General features: G+C 47.3%; 1 protein-coding gene across 1 annotated transcript; it reads right to left on the reverse strand.

Moving 5' to 3' along the window:
• Nucleotides 1-410: 410 nt before the first annotated feature.
• corin (corin, serine peptidase) lies at nucleotides 411-15,212 on the reverse strand. The gene is made up of 24 exons (XM_026321910.2): nucleotides 14,871-15,212; nucleotides 12,700-12,850; nucleotides 10,560-10,874; nucleotides 9,241-9,352; nucleotides 8,992-9,096; nucleotides 8,379-8,623; nucleotides 8,174-8,287; nucleotides 7,672-7,779; nucleotides 7,395-7,505; nucleotides 7,078-7,200; nucleotides 6,871-6,984; nucleotides 6,374-6,605; nucleotides 6,131-6,273; nucleotides 5,912-6,019; nucleotides 5,699-5,812; nucleotides 5,346-5,456; nucleotides 5,093-5,216; nucleotides 4,878-5,006; nucleotides 4,603-4,652; nucleotides 4,285-4,471; nucleotides 4,051-4,213; nucleotides 3,864-3,972; nucleotides 3,514-3,647; nucleotides 411-3,083 (listed from the first exon to the last, which is right to left on the reverse strand). Exons 1-24 carry the CDS (start codon nucleotides 14,925-14,927, stop codon nucleotides 2,901-2,903), a joined length of 3,342 nt encoding a protein of 1,113 aa, XP_026177695.1. The 5' UTR covers nucleotides 14,928-15,212; the 3' UTR covers nucleotides 411-2,900.
• Nucleotides 15,213-15,219: the final 7 nt, after the last annotated feature.

Raw genomic sequence — 15,219 nt, forward strand, 5'->3', positions numbered from 1 at the left:
GAGGGGGGTCTGAGAAACCAGAGCCAAGATACAAAACCACATTGTGAGTCTGTTCTGTGTTTGTTTGTGTCTTCTCGGTGTCACTTTCTGGTTGTTTTGAGAATATCTGCAGTCACTTTTAGTTTGTGAGGTTGTTTTTGTTGTTTTTCACTTAATTCATTCAGGTTTCGGTCTCACCTTAACATGAGGGGTCCAATCAGGACCAACCAGACACGTATCACATGACAGATGCAGATTTAAAGCAGCCATGGTCGACACTGTGATGCTAAGACTCCACAGTCTGAACTCGGCCGTATAAAAACCTTTAAAAACACACGTGAATCTAAAAATGTCCGTCGTTTATTCTTGTTTCTGGAAGAGGAAGTGGAAACAGAGCGAACGTCCAGTGATTGTGAGTCACACGCAGGACAGAGTGTGTGTACAGGTTTATTGGTGGGATACACAGTGACACAAACCAAAGAGCGACTGTTCACAGAAAACACCACAGTCTGTTCAGGAAGCTTTTAAACCCAGCACCCCTCATCGCCATGGCAACAGAGCTAAATCAGAGTGACATCACGAGCTCGCACACACAGGCCGAACAAACGTCTGCACGTCGGCACACACACCAACAGTCCTGTGTAGTGAGCATGACATACAAAAAGCTGTAGAAAAATACTCTTAAAAAACCAAAACAACAACAACCACTTGGAATGTTCTGGTGTCAGTCACGCGTCAACATGGAGGACACACCGGCAATTTGTTGGGCAACTCTTCGACTGCGTTACAAACGCGCTGTTAAGGGTCAAAGGTCGGGCTCGTGTCTCCTGAATGAGCCTTTGTATAGAACGGTTTTTACCTTTCTAACCATCTGTGGACCTTAAAGTGAATCGGACCAGTGGATTCTGGCAGGTTTCATGTTGGCGTTCTCAAATTAAAACGAATGTATGAAGGTTTTAACACTCAAAACTATTAAGACAAGACTCAGATATTTGAATATTATGGTCTGTTATTTTGACACAGGTCAGTTGTGCAGACTTTGTGTTGACTCCACACCTGCCAGTCTCCAAACAAATTAGGGGTCGACTGAGAAGCCAACTCCGCTAACATTAGCAGTTAGCAGTTATTTACATCATGGCTAACGCTAATCTGACAGCTACTTTTCTGTGCTAGCTCAGGCTGCTAACTAACGTTAACTATACTGTCTAGTTAAAGTACTACTGTTAAAACTACACAGCTTCACCAAAATACTTCATACAACCGTAGCAAACGTTGACGTAGCTTACTTCTGCTAACATTATGAGATCACACTATTAATCTATACTGGAAATATGCGACGATTGTGCTTCTTCCTAGCTGGCGCTAATGTGGCAGTTAATTGTTTAAGGCGTCTGCAGGTTATTGCGGGAAAACTAGCAACACTAGCATTTAGCTAAGGTGAAAATGGCGCCACCGGGTTGTTCAGACTACAGTTTTACAAACAGCTGCTAACACTGGCTAACAATGCTAATCTACATTAGCAGCATGGAGCAGGTGTGTCTTAAGACCTTTTTCACTTCATTTTGACTCGTGTTAAGAACATTTATAGATTAAAATTGGTAACTTTTTACTTTAAGACCTTCTGTTTATCAGTATCTGGTAAATACATGTAATGATTGTTTGTGTTGGTCATGGACTGTACACAGGTTATTTAGATCAAATACTTCAGGTGGTCTGTTTGAGGTAAAAGGTAAATAAAACGTGACCCAATATGTTGATAAATTGATTAATGTTATTACAAGTTGCCCAAATAAGTTGCCAGCATGTTATTTAAAGCAACAAAAACTTCTCACCATCTCACACTCACACAGTACGACATTGTACAAAGTTGTTTTTTTTGTTTGTTTTTTTTACAGCTAAGTTAAGTACAGGCACTATAGAGTGAAGCATTGTGGGAAGCTGAGTGCTCAGCTGGTCTGTTTTAGCTAGCAGCTTTTAGAAATTCAGCGCTGAACGCCTGAACATGATAATAAACATCAATGCAGACGAAGAATTAACGTGACAATAAACCGAAGCCTGATTATGATAAAGGTGATAAACATCAGGAAGTTGATTCCTCTGAGCTACTGCTGTAGTTAAACTACACACAAACTAAAACCTGGTCATGGAAGCAGAGAAGGACGATAATAAACTGAATTTACATACTGAATATTTAATGTCATTATTTTTTCAATTACTGAAATTTTGTATGTGAAAAGATTCTCAATTCAAACTTGTCCAAAGTACAAATATCTCAAAAACTACTTTTGAGGCATTTGTACTTATATTGACTTTTATACTTCATTATTCTACTCATCTACCTTCATCTGGTAGGTGGTTGTTTTCCAGACTAAGATTTTATATGTAAAAAATGAGAAACTCAGAATAAAATATGATGCATAATTATCGATTATACTCGAAAGGAGCATTTTTGCATAATAACTAATTGTACTTTGATATACTTAAGTACGTTTTTGCTGTGTGTACTACTGTACTTTACTGAAAACTTAAGATTTTACTGGTATTTATACATTTATACTTCAGACCTTCTTCTGACAGTTTATCTGCCCATAAATCTTCGTTGTTCTTCACTAAACTGAACATTTTTTGCTTCCATACGTGTGTTTTTATGTGTGTGTGTGTGTGTGTGTGTGTGTGTGTGTGTGTGTGTGTGTGTGTGTGTGTGTGTGTGTGTGTGTGATGTTTGTGTGTCGACAACAGCTCTACTCGTTTACTACTCAGTGTCTGTAGTTTATGCTGCTGCTCGTACAGCCGTCAGCGTCTAAAGGCGTCAGGACAGATATAGGCACAGGTAGAGGAACCGCAGGTGTGTGACTCATGGTGACATCACTTCCTCCTGGAATGAAAGCAGGTGTGTGTGTGTGTGTGTGTGTGTGCGTGCGTCAGTCGTTCAGGTACGTGTGAATGTAGAGCTGCTGCTGGATCCAGGGGGTGAAATGCGTCACGTTGCTGTAAACTCCGGGTCCGAGCACTTTACTGAAGCACACGCTGCCCCACGACGTCAGGCCGAACAGGGTCCAGCGACCGCCGGCCTCCTCGCACACCAACGGGCCACCGCTGTCGCCCTGAACACACACACAGGCGCAGACACACACATACAGACACACACTTTAATCACCTGAGCACTGAGACGGTATTTGGTTCAGGAATCAGTAAAAATCCAAACTAAAGTTGTTTTATTGCCTGAACATCAGGCTGAAAGTCTGTTGGAAACACTTTTTGTAGTTGATCCAGTTTTTAATAAAGACACTGGATGGATGTTCATTCATCGAGTGCTGGAGGACTGACAACATGAAGCTACTGCAGCAAAATAACAACTGAGCTTCCAGCAGCTGAAAGTGTCTGCTCACTACAATATGGCCTTTTGGTGCCAAGGACTTTCAAGAACCTGAAACTAGCTCTGTGATGCCCCCTGGTCTCCCTGCTGGCCTGAACCCCTGTCAGTACGGCAGCAGTTAGTCAGTGACGCCGAGCAGCTGTGGGTGCAGATGTTACCATGCAGGAGTCGACAGTTCCAGCCTCATAACCGGCACAAAGCATCCTGGGAGTGATGGTCTTCATGTCGAAGTAAGACTGGCACTGGGACAGAGAGATGATCCGAACCTCCCCTTCCTGCAGCTTGAAGGGCACTGCACACACACACACGCACGCACACACTCACTAATGTAGTCCACAAAGCTGTCTCTGCTAAAGTACCATACACTGTTCACATATACCGGATCTAGGACTACATATACAAGTGGCCCAGATCTGATCTGAGACCAGCTGGTTTGGTCTGTCTGGGAACATCAGGACTGAGTCAGTGCAGCTGGGATGTGGACACTGAAGAAGAACAGTGTACTCACTCCTGTTGCCCATGTGACCCCAGCCGGTGATGTAGCAGTAGGAGTCCGGTGAGGGAAGCTGGCCTGGCCGAGGGAGACACACCGGTCTGACCAGCAGCGTCTCCTCCACCTGCAAACACAACATCGTATTCTATCAGTACCGTCCCGTCTCTGCTGGGAACCAGTACTCTGTCTCAGTGTCCCTGACCTCGGAGTCCAGTTGAACCACACTGATGTCGTAGTCCACCACCGCCCGATTGTAGCGCGGGTGCACGATGATGGAGCGCACCCGTCGGTTCTGACTGTGGACTCCCGGATGGTCCAGGTTGTTCAGACCCAGCACCACTTTCCACAGGTCTGCACTCTCCCTCCTGGAGCAGACACACGTCAGAACAATACAGTCACACCCCCACCCTCCTCCCCTCCACCTCGCCTGCCTCACCCCTCAAAGCAGTGTGCGACGGTCAGAGCCCACCTCGGGGCGATGAGGACGCAGCCGCAGACGTGTCCGCTCTGACCGCTCTGCAGCGAGCACTGCCACGGCCACGCCCCCTGCCGGGACACACGCCCTCCCAGAATCCTCTTCTTCCTTTGAGGGTGGACGCCCACGGCCGGACGGAGCCCACACTCTGACAGACAGAGAGAAATCGTGGATTAGAGCTGCAGCCACAAACCCCCAGACAAAAGAGACCCTGAAACCACAGATTAACACGCAGGTTTAATTATCTGCAGCTGGAACTAAAACAGGAGCTGGGTTTACCTTCTCTGGTGCACAGGACAGATACTCTCCTCCTGGAATGACACGCATGACTGCACACACATGCACGCACACACACACACACACGCACACACACACACACACACGCACACACACACACACACACAAACACATATACACACAGTAATAGAGTCATTACAGCAGCAGGTTTAAAAAAGCAGCTTTGAAGTTTTATTAAAATGGAGATTTTCAACATAAAGTATCATTTATAGTCTGGACAGAACCGGTTCCTCCTCGGCTTCTAACTGGGTTTCTACCTTCTCTTCTCCAGCCGGGCCTGCAGTGCTGAGCCGTTCCTGAGGTGCCACTCAGGATGGACGTGTAACCAGCGGCGGCGGCCCGGGACTCCGGGCTGGTCAGGGACCATGGAAACGGAGGAGGGGACCCTGCAGAGACACAGACCACAGGTGTGTTGAATCTGTCCCACGTTCACAGAGTCGTGTTTGTGCTGTGTGTGTGTTACTGACCTTACCCTAGTCCCAGCTGGCTGCAGGTCAGTCTGCTCAGCTCGTGGTTCCACTCGTCCGCACACACCTGGTACTCCGCTGCCGTCCTGAACACGGTCAACACAGAACCCGATCGGTCGGACAGGGACACTACAGGGAGAGCAGAACCCATGTTGGTGGACGTAACACTGCCTTAAAATAAATTTGTGTGTGTGTGTGTGTGTGTGTGTGTGTGTGTGTGTGTGTGTGTGTGTGTGTGTGTGTGTGCGCACGCGGTACCACAGTTCCATTCGTCCGAGCTGTCGGAGCAGTGCTTCCTTCCATCACACCACCGAGTCCGGTGAACGCACTGATGGTTGTTACAGGGCAGCTCGTTGTCCCTGCACATGGCTGATTAATAACACGATCGATCAATACAATAACAATTATAATCTAAAACACTGACAACATGTATAAAATAATAATAATCCAAATAAACAAAAACACAACATATTATTAAAATAAGAACAGTAATAAAACTGCGTGTACTTGTAGTAATAGTAGTGTGGTGTAATAACAATAAGTGATAGTACTAGTAGTACTGTGCTGTACTTGTACTAATGTGCAGTGTGGTAACAGTGAGTGAGTCTCACAGCAGTTGGCCTCGTCCACCAGCAGGGGGCAGTCTGGGAATCCATCACAGATCATACTGGCTTTGATGCACACCTTACTGCCCGGACACTCCCACAGAGCGCGCTCAGAACAGCCTGCGCGAGACACACAGGTGACCATGTGGTACCACACCTGACACTGGTAGTGCTGTAGTCGTGCTGGTGGAGACTCTTATTTTGAAAGGTGCGTCTCACCACAGTTGTCCTCGTCGCTGTTGTCGTCACAGTCCAGGTGTCCGTCGCAGCGTTTGGTCGCCAGGACGCAGCGGCCCGACCGACACTTGAAGTGGCTGGGGGAGCACTCTGTCACCATGGCAACATGCCAAAAACACCAACAAGGACAAGGAAACAATTAAAATGGGACAGTGATGTCGACATGGGGGGGTTAAAGGTCGGCGTCATGAGGCCCAGTACCATCGACTCCGGCCTCCGGCAGCAGGCAAGTGGTGTTTCCTCCCTCCTCTGGAAACTGACTACAGTCTGAATCCTCAGGCCACTGCAATCCCACAATGCCGAGCACAGACTCACACTTCTCCTTCGCACTACGGCACAGAGACCTGCAGGGAGAGAGACAAGAGGGCACAATGGGAGAGTTAGTTAGTCCTGGTCATTGACTAACCAACACCTGAAGACTTAACAGACAAACTGGTAGCCGACCTGCAGGGCGGGACCCTCTGCAGGCTGACTGGGTCACACTTCGGCACCAGCAGTGTGCAGGCGTAGAACATGAGGTACTGGTAGCAGCCGGTCTGGACCAGGGCGGGGAACAGGGACGACTCCCAGGACACGGAGCTCTCTCTCTGGGACAGGTGGCCCAGGTAGTTGGGGTAGCTGGTCAGGTTGTAGGGTAGGTTCATGCACAGCTCCAGGCTGATGGGCTCACAGCGAGCTGGGTCACAGAGCACCAGAGTCAGGAGCAGGATCAAGACCAGGACTCTACTGTACTGGAGTCCATTTTGAGCTACGTGTACTCTAGTTTTGATTTTTTTTCCTGTCTGGGACCTCGTGCCTCGTCTTGACAATCATTACTGAATCCTGAACATCTAAACATTTGATTGATGCAATAATCAGGAAACGATTCTTATATAACCCAGGGATTGTGCTTTTTTTGGACTCTGGACTTTTATTTTTAAAAGTCTCTGATGAGGACTCACTGCAGTTGCTGTTGTGGTTATGTCGGGGGTCGCAGGTCGCACTGCCCCCTGTGCACACCGACGGACAGGAAGTGGAGATACAGCTGGGCTGACCAGGAACACACACACCCTGATCTGAAACACACACACACACACACTCAGGTAACTGTGGGTGAGAGGAGACGGACAAACAGGTGTGAGATGGTGTGAAGCCGACAGATGTCTCACTCTGCTCTCTGCTGCAGTGCTCTTCATCGCTGCCGTCTTTACAGTCGTCCTCTCCATCACAACGAAACGCAGAAGGGATGCACTGACCATTCCTGCACTCCAGCAGACCCTGACTCTTACACGCTGCACACACACACACACACGCACACGCACACACACACACACAGATTTACTGGGACTAAACAAATACCCGAGCTGTGTTCAGCTTTGACACAAGAGTTAACTTCATCAGTCTGACTCAGGTCTCTCACTCCGCCATGTCTCAGTCCGAGGTGGGAACTCGAGACACGAGTCTGACTCGTTGTTCTGTAACTCACAGCAGTTGAGCTCGTCGCTCTTGTCCAGACAGTCGTGGTCTCCGTCACACAGCCAGTCCCTGGACACGCAGCGGCCGTCTCCACATCGGTGATGACGAGCCGGGTCGCACACTGAAACACACACACACACACACACACACACACACACACACAGAAATAAATGCAGGTGATTAAAGTAATACTGCTGTACTGTCTCTGTGAGGTACACATGCAGTACTGTCAGAGTAAAATAGTACCACCATGTGTATTCATGGAAATGAATGTGTGTGTGTCTGACCACAGCTGAGTTCGTCGCTCAGGTCTCCACAGTCGTCGTAACCGTCACAGACCAGAGAGGGCGACAGGCAGCGACCGGTGTTACACCGAAACTCTGCATCTGTGCAGACTGAAGACAGAGTCACGTGTTTTTTTATTTGATCATATTCTGTCACATGGAGTGTTTCTGTTTTAATTCACGCTTTTCTTATTTTCTTTTCTCTTTCATCTGTATTTGTTCAGTCCCATTTTGTGTCAGTTCCTTTCTCTCATATTTTATCTGATATTTCTTTCCCTGCTTGTCTTAGAGTTCTATGGTTTTATTTGGCCTCAGTCAGTCAGAGGGCGAGAGTCATAGACCCTACAGTCTTCTTACATCACCGTGACGACCAGCCCTGTTATCCACTCGGTCACCTGTAAACACATCGCTACGGCAACAGGTTGAAAACTCCCACTGCTATTTACACAGAACACAATACACTGTGTGTGTGTGTGTGTGTGTGTGTGTGTGTGTGTGTGTTTACCGCAGTGTGTTTCATCGCTCCAGTCATCACAGTCGTTGTAGCCGTTACACACCAGTTTCTGAGGGACACAAATCCCCGTCGCACACAGGAAGTGGTCCTTCCCGCCGCACACAGCTGCCGACCAATCAGGAAGAGGATAGAACAGCGATGTCATCACATCAGCTGATCCGTTTAGATTTTGACATGTGTGTGTGTTTTTACTCACAGTGTTTCCCTTTGACCTGTCTTGGCGTGAAGCAGGCCAGGGGGGCGGGGCCTGCTGTTGTCATGGGTGGTGATGATGATGATGATGGTGATGATGATGATGATGGAGGTGACAAAGCAGAGGTGGCGTTGCTGAACTGCGAGCAGCGCAGGAAGTCAGGCCAGGAGGCGTTGAACATCTGAAGGACGGGCTCGCAGCCTTCCCTCGCCGCCTCGCAGAACGACGCACAGGGGAGCATGACCCGTCTGCATGCACACACATCACAGAGCACATTAACACCAACTCCCATGATGCTCCTGCCTGAGGTCAGGCGTCTCAGAGTGTGTGTGACGCTGTTATTCTTGGCCTGGACAGTTTCCAAACACACACACGTCATTTGAACAGCTGAGACAACACACGTGTTCCAACGTTCGCATCTCTGTGAGGACCAGGACTGAACCATCACAGTGAGGACATTTCTACCTGTCACCTCCTCACTACTTTAGTAGCAAGTACTGAGCACAAAAATGACTTTTATTATACTTTTATTACTTTTTAGTATCAGGAATAAATAACGTAAACTACAGATTTATGTAAAAATGATGGTCACTCCTCTTCAGGGTGGATTGTTTACCGGCCGTGTGTGCCGTCAGCGGCGATACATTCGGGCAGCGCCAGCGAGCAGCCGAACAACATGATGTGTTTGTAGCATGAGAGTCTGCCGAGGTAGCTGAAGAACCTGCAACACACACACACAGGTTCATGCACTTTTGGACAACAATGGAGGTACAGACCTATAAGCTAAACCAGGTTCTGGATTCACACACATTACGCTGTCGGTCTCTGGATGGGTTTGGACTCAGTTACACACACACACAGTTACCTTAGCAACATGTCGACCTCTGAGCTCTTGACCACGGCGGTGGACGAGGACAGCCATGTTTGATTGTAGGGCAACATGTGACACTGAGGCTCCACGATCAGCTGACAGCTTCCTGCAGAAACACAGCTTCCTGTTTATTTATACCCAGGAATAAACAAACAAACATACCAGCTGAGGACAGAGCTGGACCAGCACCTGCTACAGGTTCAGCAGGAACGTTGAGCCTGTTTATTCCACTTCATAAAAACACAGGAGGTTACAGTAACTACAGGTTTTGAACAGAGGAACAACAACTGTTATTATAACACAAACTCTACCAACTCGTTTATGAGACTTTCACTCACATGCACAACCTGCTCACACTCGTCACAGCTTCTCACTTTGTGCTTTATTAGAAATTCATTGACCTGCACTGGGTCTGTGGTTCTTTACTTTTAGACTGTAGGTCCAAGCTGAGGGAAACCAGACCGGAGCTGCTAACTGCTGTGTGGAGGTTAAACTTCCAGGTAGTCTGGTGACCGCCCAGCGTCCAATCAGAAGACAGGACAGACTGACGCTCATTAGCATTCACCTCAACTTCACATTAATACAGAGGGAGAGAGAGAGGGAGACAGAGTGGGAGAGAGACACTGAAGGACAGTGGAGGACCAGACGAGACGAGAGGAATTTTAAAACAGAAACTGAATGAGCGATTTATCATCTCACACACACACACACACACATAGAGGTCAGGATATTAGAGGACAGTAGATCTGGATTCAGCTCAGATCTGGCTTCACTCACTCACACTCACCCTCACACACACACACTCACACACTCCCGTCAGGTATCTGCAGTAATGAGACTAACAAGATTTTAGCGTTTGACAGAAAAGGACACAACAATAACAGAGACAGCAGGACAGAGACTACAGACTGTGGGAGTTGTAGTTTTTGTGAGGATGATGAGGCATCCTGCAGCTCACACTGCACCTTCACGGACTCTGCTGGAAAAACCACAGCCCCAGCACTGTGTATTTACTGTGTTGATACAGAAAGCAATATTAGCTAACCAGCAATACTCTTCTTCTCTTAATTAATTAAGTCTTTATTCATTGTAAGTATTATTCTTTCAACTTGTCTTTATCTACAGATGTGTATTTACTTTATAACACACATAGATAATCCACTGTGTGATTAAAAAAAACTGCAGGTTCTACTTTTTACCACCTTGTGCAAAACAAAGACCACATTTCCCATGAGCCCTTGCTCCTTCTTTTTCTGTTCCTGCTTTTACTTTGTGGTCACACTGTCACTGAATATCCCGTCCTCCGTGTTTACCTGTGTCAGGTGCAGGTGTGGTGCTGAATGGCCAGGCGGTGCTCGGTGACGTCACAGAGGTCAGCCAATCAGGAGGCTGTGTGTAGGGCTGGGTGGGCGTGGCCTGAGAGGAGGAAGCCAGAGGAGCGCTGGCGCTAGCAGCAGGTGTGATCACACCATCGTCGCCCTGGCTTTGTTGCGAATACGTGACGTTTACTGTCTCGGAGGCAGGGGAAGGATTTGTGCTGTTGCCATGGTAACCAGGGTCATCGCCATTGTTGACCGACTCAGGGGAGGGGAGAGGGCTGGAGACCAAGGGGCTGTTGCCAAATATACCTGGGGACAAAGACACAGGTAAGAAACACCTGTGGTTAATGACTGTACATGTGCTCTCAGCCAATCACATCGCTCACAAACAGCTGAGCCAATCACAGCGAGGCATTAAAAAACAAATCCAGGTCAGTGGGTCTGAGGTTGTGCTTTCCAGACACTGGAGCCCGGAAGTCGTGTCAGTGACACAATGTAAACACACAACAACAAACACGTTTCCACAGCAACACAACAGATGTGCATGTAAATAAGATAGAAACTGTAAATACAATCTGCAGATTAAAGGGACATTCTCCATGTTGTATGGATCCACAGGTGATGCACCGGGTCAGACGGCTTCAGGTGCTTCTTTACAGCAACACAAGAGAAACTGAGGAAGCTGCTGGTGATGTAAAGAACCAACAGGTGTACTGTACGTAAACGACAACCTCCCAACGCACAGGAAAAGCTGCCTGAAGAACCTTCCTTATGTTCCAGGTGTTTGGAACATCAGGAATTGATGCCTGTTTTAACGTTCCCCATGGTAACGCCATCGCTCCCACACTGATCGTACAGATTTCCCAGCAGGCCTGACACTGTGAAGAGACTGTGGATGTTTCCCTCCTGTGTGTTGATGATGATGGTGGCACAGGGGGAGGGAAACAAAGATCTGAGCGGCTTTAAAGTCCATTAGATGTTTAATGGTGGGAGAAGAGACCGTGTGTGTGTGTGTGTGTGTGTGTGTGTGCGTGTATGTGTGATGAGCTGAAACAACAGAAAACAGCTGCAGACAAAAGAGAAGACAAAGAGCTCACGCTGCGTGGTAAAGCTGCTTTCTCCACGGCTGTAAATTTCACTTATTCCGACGGGCTTTGTCTTTTTGTTTGGGCTTTGCTGCAAACATGAGGAGCAGCAGGAAAGAGAAGGATAAAAGAGACAAAGACAGGAAGTGAAAGGGTGACGAGCAAAGTGAGACGAGGATGTGAAAAGGAAAATGGATGAAGAGAAAAGGAGGAGTGGACGAACAGATGCTGCTCAGTTTTACTACCTGTGTAAATATTTGAAATTCTTTCACACAGTAAGCCTGACTCTGATTGGCTGAGAGAGTCCTCGCTGTCATGGCAACCAGAAGAAGCACCATACACACACGTACGTGATGTAATTAACACAACTGTGTGTGTGTGTGTGTGTGTGTGTCATCTCTCCTCCTACACACTGTCCTCCATCAGTCTGCTCACATCCCTCCATCTTTTCCTCCTCATTCCTGTTTTTCTTGCTTCCATCCATCCTAAGATCTCTGCTTCCTCCTTCGTCCTCACACCCTCCTCACTGCCGTCTCCACATACGAGACCTTAGCTCAGCACAAACACAACAAGCTCCAAGAATCACACATCTTCTGAGTCACACCTCAGTCAACTGTGAACACACAAGCATGATGCACATATTTTCTGTTTCAGCGTGACCTTCACTTCCTGGGGGTCTATCTCTGCTGTCCCTCCACAATAAAGCTCCATAAATCCACTTAGAGCAAACAGAGGCTGCAGAGCCTCCTTGAGAATCCTGCTGTTTCCTTCAGCGTCACAGGGATCCAGGGACAGTTGTCTGTGCACCCATGGGTTCACTGCAAACAGCAGCTGGTCACAGTCAGTTCTGCTGCTTTAATGAGACACTTTGACCGAATGTGAACAAATCCAGTTTAAACTCACAACCAAATCCTAACTCTTTACAATCCCCACAGCATTATGGGAGTGGTAGTTCAGAAGCAGAGCAAAGAGAAAAAGTGATAAAATCCATTAATATTAATCATCGTCTGACAAAAAACAAGAGTGTGTGTGTGTGTGTGTGTGTGTACCAGTGAGGGCCAGGACGAGCAGCAGCAGGGCGGCCAGCAGGCTCACAGTGGGAATCAGGATGTAGAACAGGAGTCGCAGGTGATTGGTGGATCCCAGCTTGTGAGGACACGCGTCCCCACCCATCCCTGTCTCAGGTCCTCGAGCCGGAGTCTGGAGGACACATGGACACAGTTCAGAGTCAGTGGACTTCATGCAAACAGCTGAATCCAGGTTATCAGAGGAGCGGGGGGCTGCCAGCTCAAACCCCCACCCACCCTGGGTTATTTTTAAGGAGCGAGGGTGGGGGTGACCCGGGTGGTTCTGTCCTCTCAGAGTTTCCGTTGGACATGTTGAGGTTATTTTTGAAGTGATATGACGAGGAGCAGACACTCGACACCACAGCAACCCCCACCTTTAAAGACGGCACACTGTTTGTTTGTCTGGACCTCCCTCTGTGCCATACACTGATTGATTGATTGATCTGCACAGCACCGTATCATAAACAGACCCCCCCCCCCATCCCCACCCAGACACCCACCCTAGTTAGAGCCTTTTCCTTCCGTTCAGCTGAACTAAAAATGTGTTGATCTACAAACTGAACTAATACAAAACTACAAACACATAGGGAGCAACTTAAAGAATGACTTTTATTTTGAAGGCCAGCTCCACATGAAGAACTGCAACATCAAAAACAGAAATGTTTTATTCATTGATTGTCTTAATTATTCTGATCTATTTACATCAGATCTGAAACAGACACCGTCCAGCTGTTACCGAGACTAAACCTGCAAACTGGGCTGGATTTTCATCATCTGATTAATCAAATGTGAAAAAACCGTCAAATGTCCCGTGACCCGTTAAAAACCACATCATGTTCAGTTCGTTATCGTAAGACACAATAACTATTCAGAGACTTTCTTTCTGATCAATTCACCGATCAATCGTTAGGGTCACTGGCAGTTCAGATAGATCATGTTTTATATAAAAAATACAATAACATTTTCTAATGCTCACCTTCACACATGATCATCTATACAATAATCAATAAACCAGACGTGTATTGATATTGATGTGTTTTATAGAAAAACAAGAAATTAACCAGTTACTGACAAAGCGAAACCAGTTTGAACCTGTTTATCAATTTATTCCTTCGTCATCAGAAACTGAGTTGATGAAGTTTATCACGTCGACTCGTCCATTTGATCATTTGGTTTATCAATTAAGATAAAAACATCGATTAACTTTTCTTTGGCAGCAGGTTCTAACCTGTAGTTACATGTTAACAGATAACTACCAACACCTGGTCTGCAGCTGTAGTTCCTGGATGGATTTTGGTCCAGATGTGTTGCAGCTGTTTTCTCTCACCAATGAGTTAAAGAGCTAAAAGTGTTGGAGGATTTTCACCAACCTGGCAACCACAAAGTTGTTCTCATTAATGGATTAAACTGATCAGTAAATTAACAGAACAAATCATATTATTGATTCTATCGATTAATCGACTATTCATCGTAAAGCAGAGTCTGAAGCACAGTGATGTAACCTCTTAGGACCTGGCGTCCACATGCGTCCACATGCGTCCACATCACATTTAGGGTTATATTACCATATCATGCTTAGGTTTTATACTTATCAAGTTCCAATAAGCCCAAATAGCAAAGAGAAATAAAAAATATCAAACCAGAGCTCAGGTCTTAAGAGGATAATATTGATCTGTGTAACTTTAGATCTGGAGCTGCGGGTTTGATGCTTGGGTTAATGATTAGATATTTATATATATTCATATAAACTGATCACATTATCAATACAAACTGATCATCTCAATATAAACTGATCACATTATCAATACAAACTGATCATCTCAATACAAACTGATCATCTTAATATAAATTGATCTCTGAACTACCTGGGGCCAAACGCTGTTCAGGGACCCGGAGCTTTGGAAACGAGCAGATTTAACGGGACAACACCGACCGTCCGTCTGATCCCGAACTGTTTCCTGGATAATCGGAGGTTAAACGGAGACGCTGAGGAACAGACGGAGAACCGGAGGACAGAGAACCGGAGGACGGAGGACAGAGAACCGGAGGACGGAGGACAGAGAACCAGAGGACGGAGCGGAGCAGCGGCCGCGGTGAAGGACACAACGCGCGGACAGCCTGACAGACAAACACCGGGGAGCAGAGACACTCACCGTGGCAGCTCCGGTGAAGGTGACACGCGGGCAGGTGTCCCGCCGCGCGGACAACATGACCTGCTGCTGCTGCCGCCGCTGAGCGCGAGATCATCCCTCTGTGTGATGCCCGCGAGCTGCACCGGTAACTAACGGGACACTGGCTCCGCCCCCCGCTCTCTCTCTCTCCACGGTCAGTGTCGCTCAGCCGCAGCTCAGGTGGCGTGCACGTGAACTTAACACGGGATTAAACACACACAAGATAACGGTACCGGAGCCTCGTGCCTGTGGGCTTAAACCGGTCGCACTGGGGCACGGCCGGATCTAACTCCAGGGGGGCCCCGGGGCACAGACCTTGTTGGACCCCTAG

This window comes from Mastacembelus armatus, chromosome 18 (assembly GCF_900324485.2).
Source record: "Mastacembelus armatus chromosome 18, fMasArm1.2, whole genome shotgun sequence".
In the NCBI taxonomy this organism is placed as follows: Eukaryota; Metazoa; Chordata; class Actinopteri; order Synbranchiformes; family Mastacembelidae; genus Mastacembelus; species Mastacembelus armatus.

Coding starts and splice junctions, on each gene's coding strand:
- corin (XM_026321910.2), bottom strand. CDS start 14,927: ATGTTGTCCGCGCGGCGGGACACCTGCCCGCGTGTCACCTTCACCGGA. Junction 5,813..5,911: donor CAGCGACGAGGACAACTGTG/GTGAGACGCACC, acceptor TGTCTCGCGCAG/GCTGTTCTGAGCGCGCTCTG. Junction 5,457..5,698: donor GGTGGACGAGGCCAACTGCT/GTGAGACTCACT, acceptor GTTATTAATCAG/CCATGTGCAGGGACAACGAG.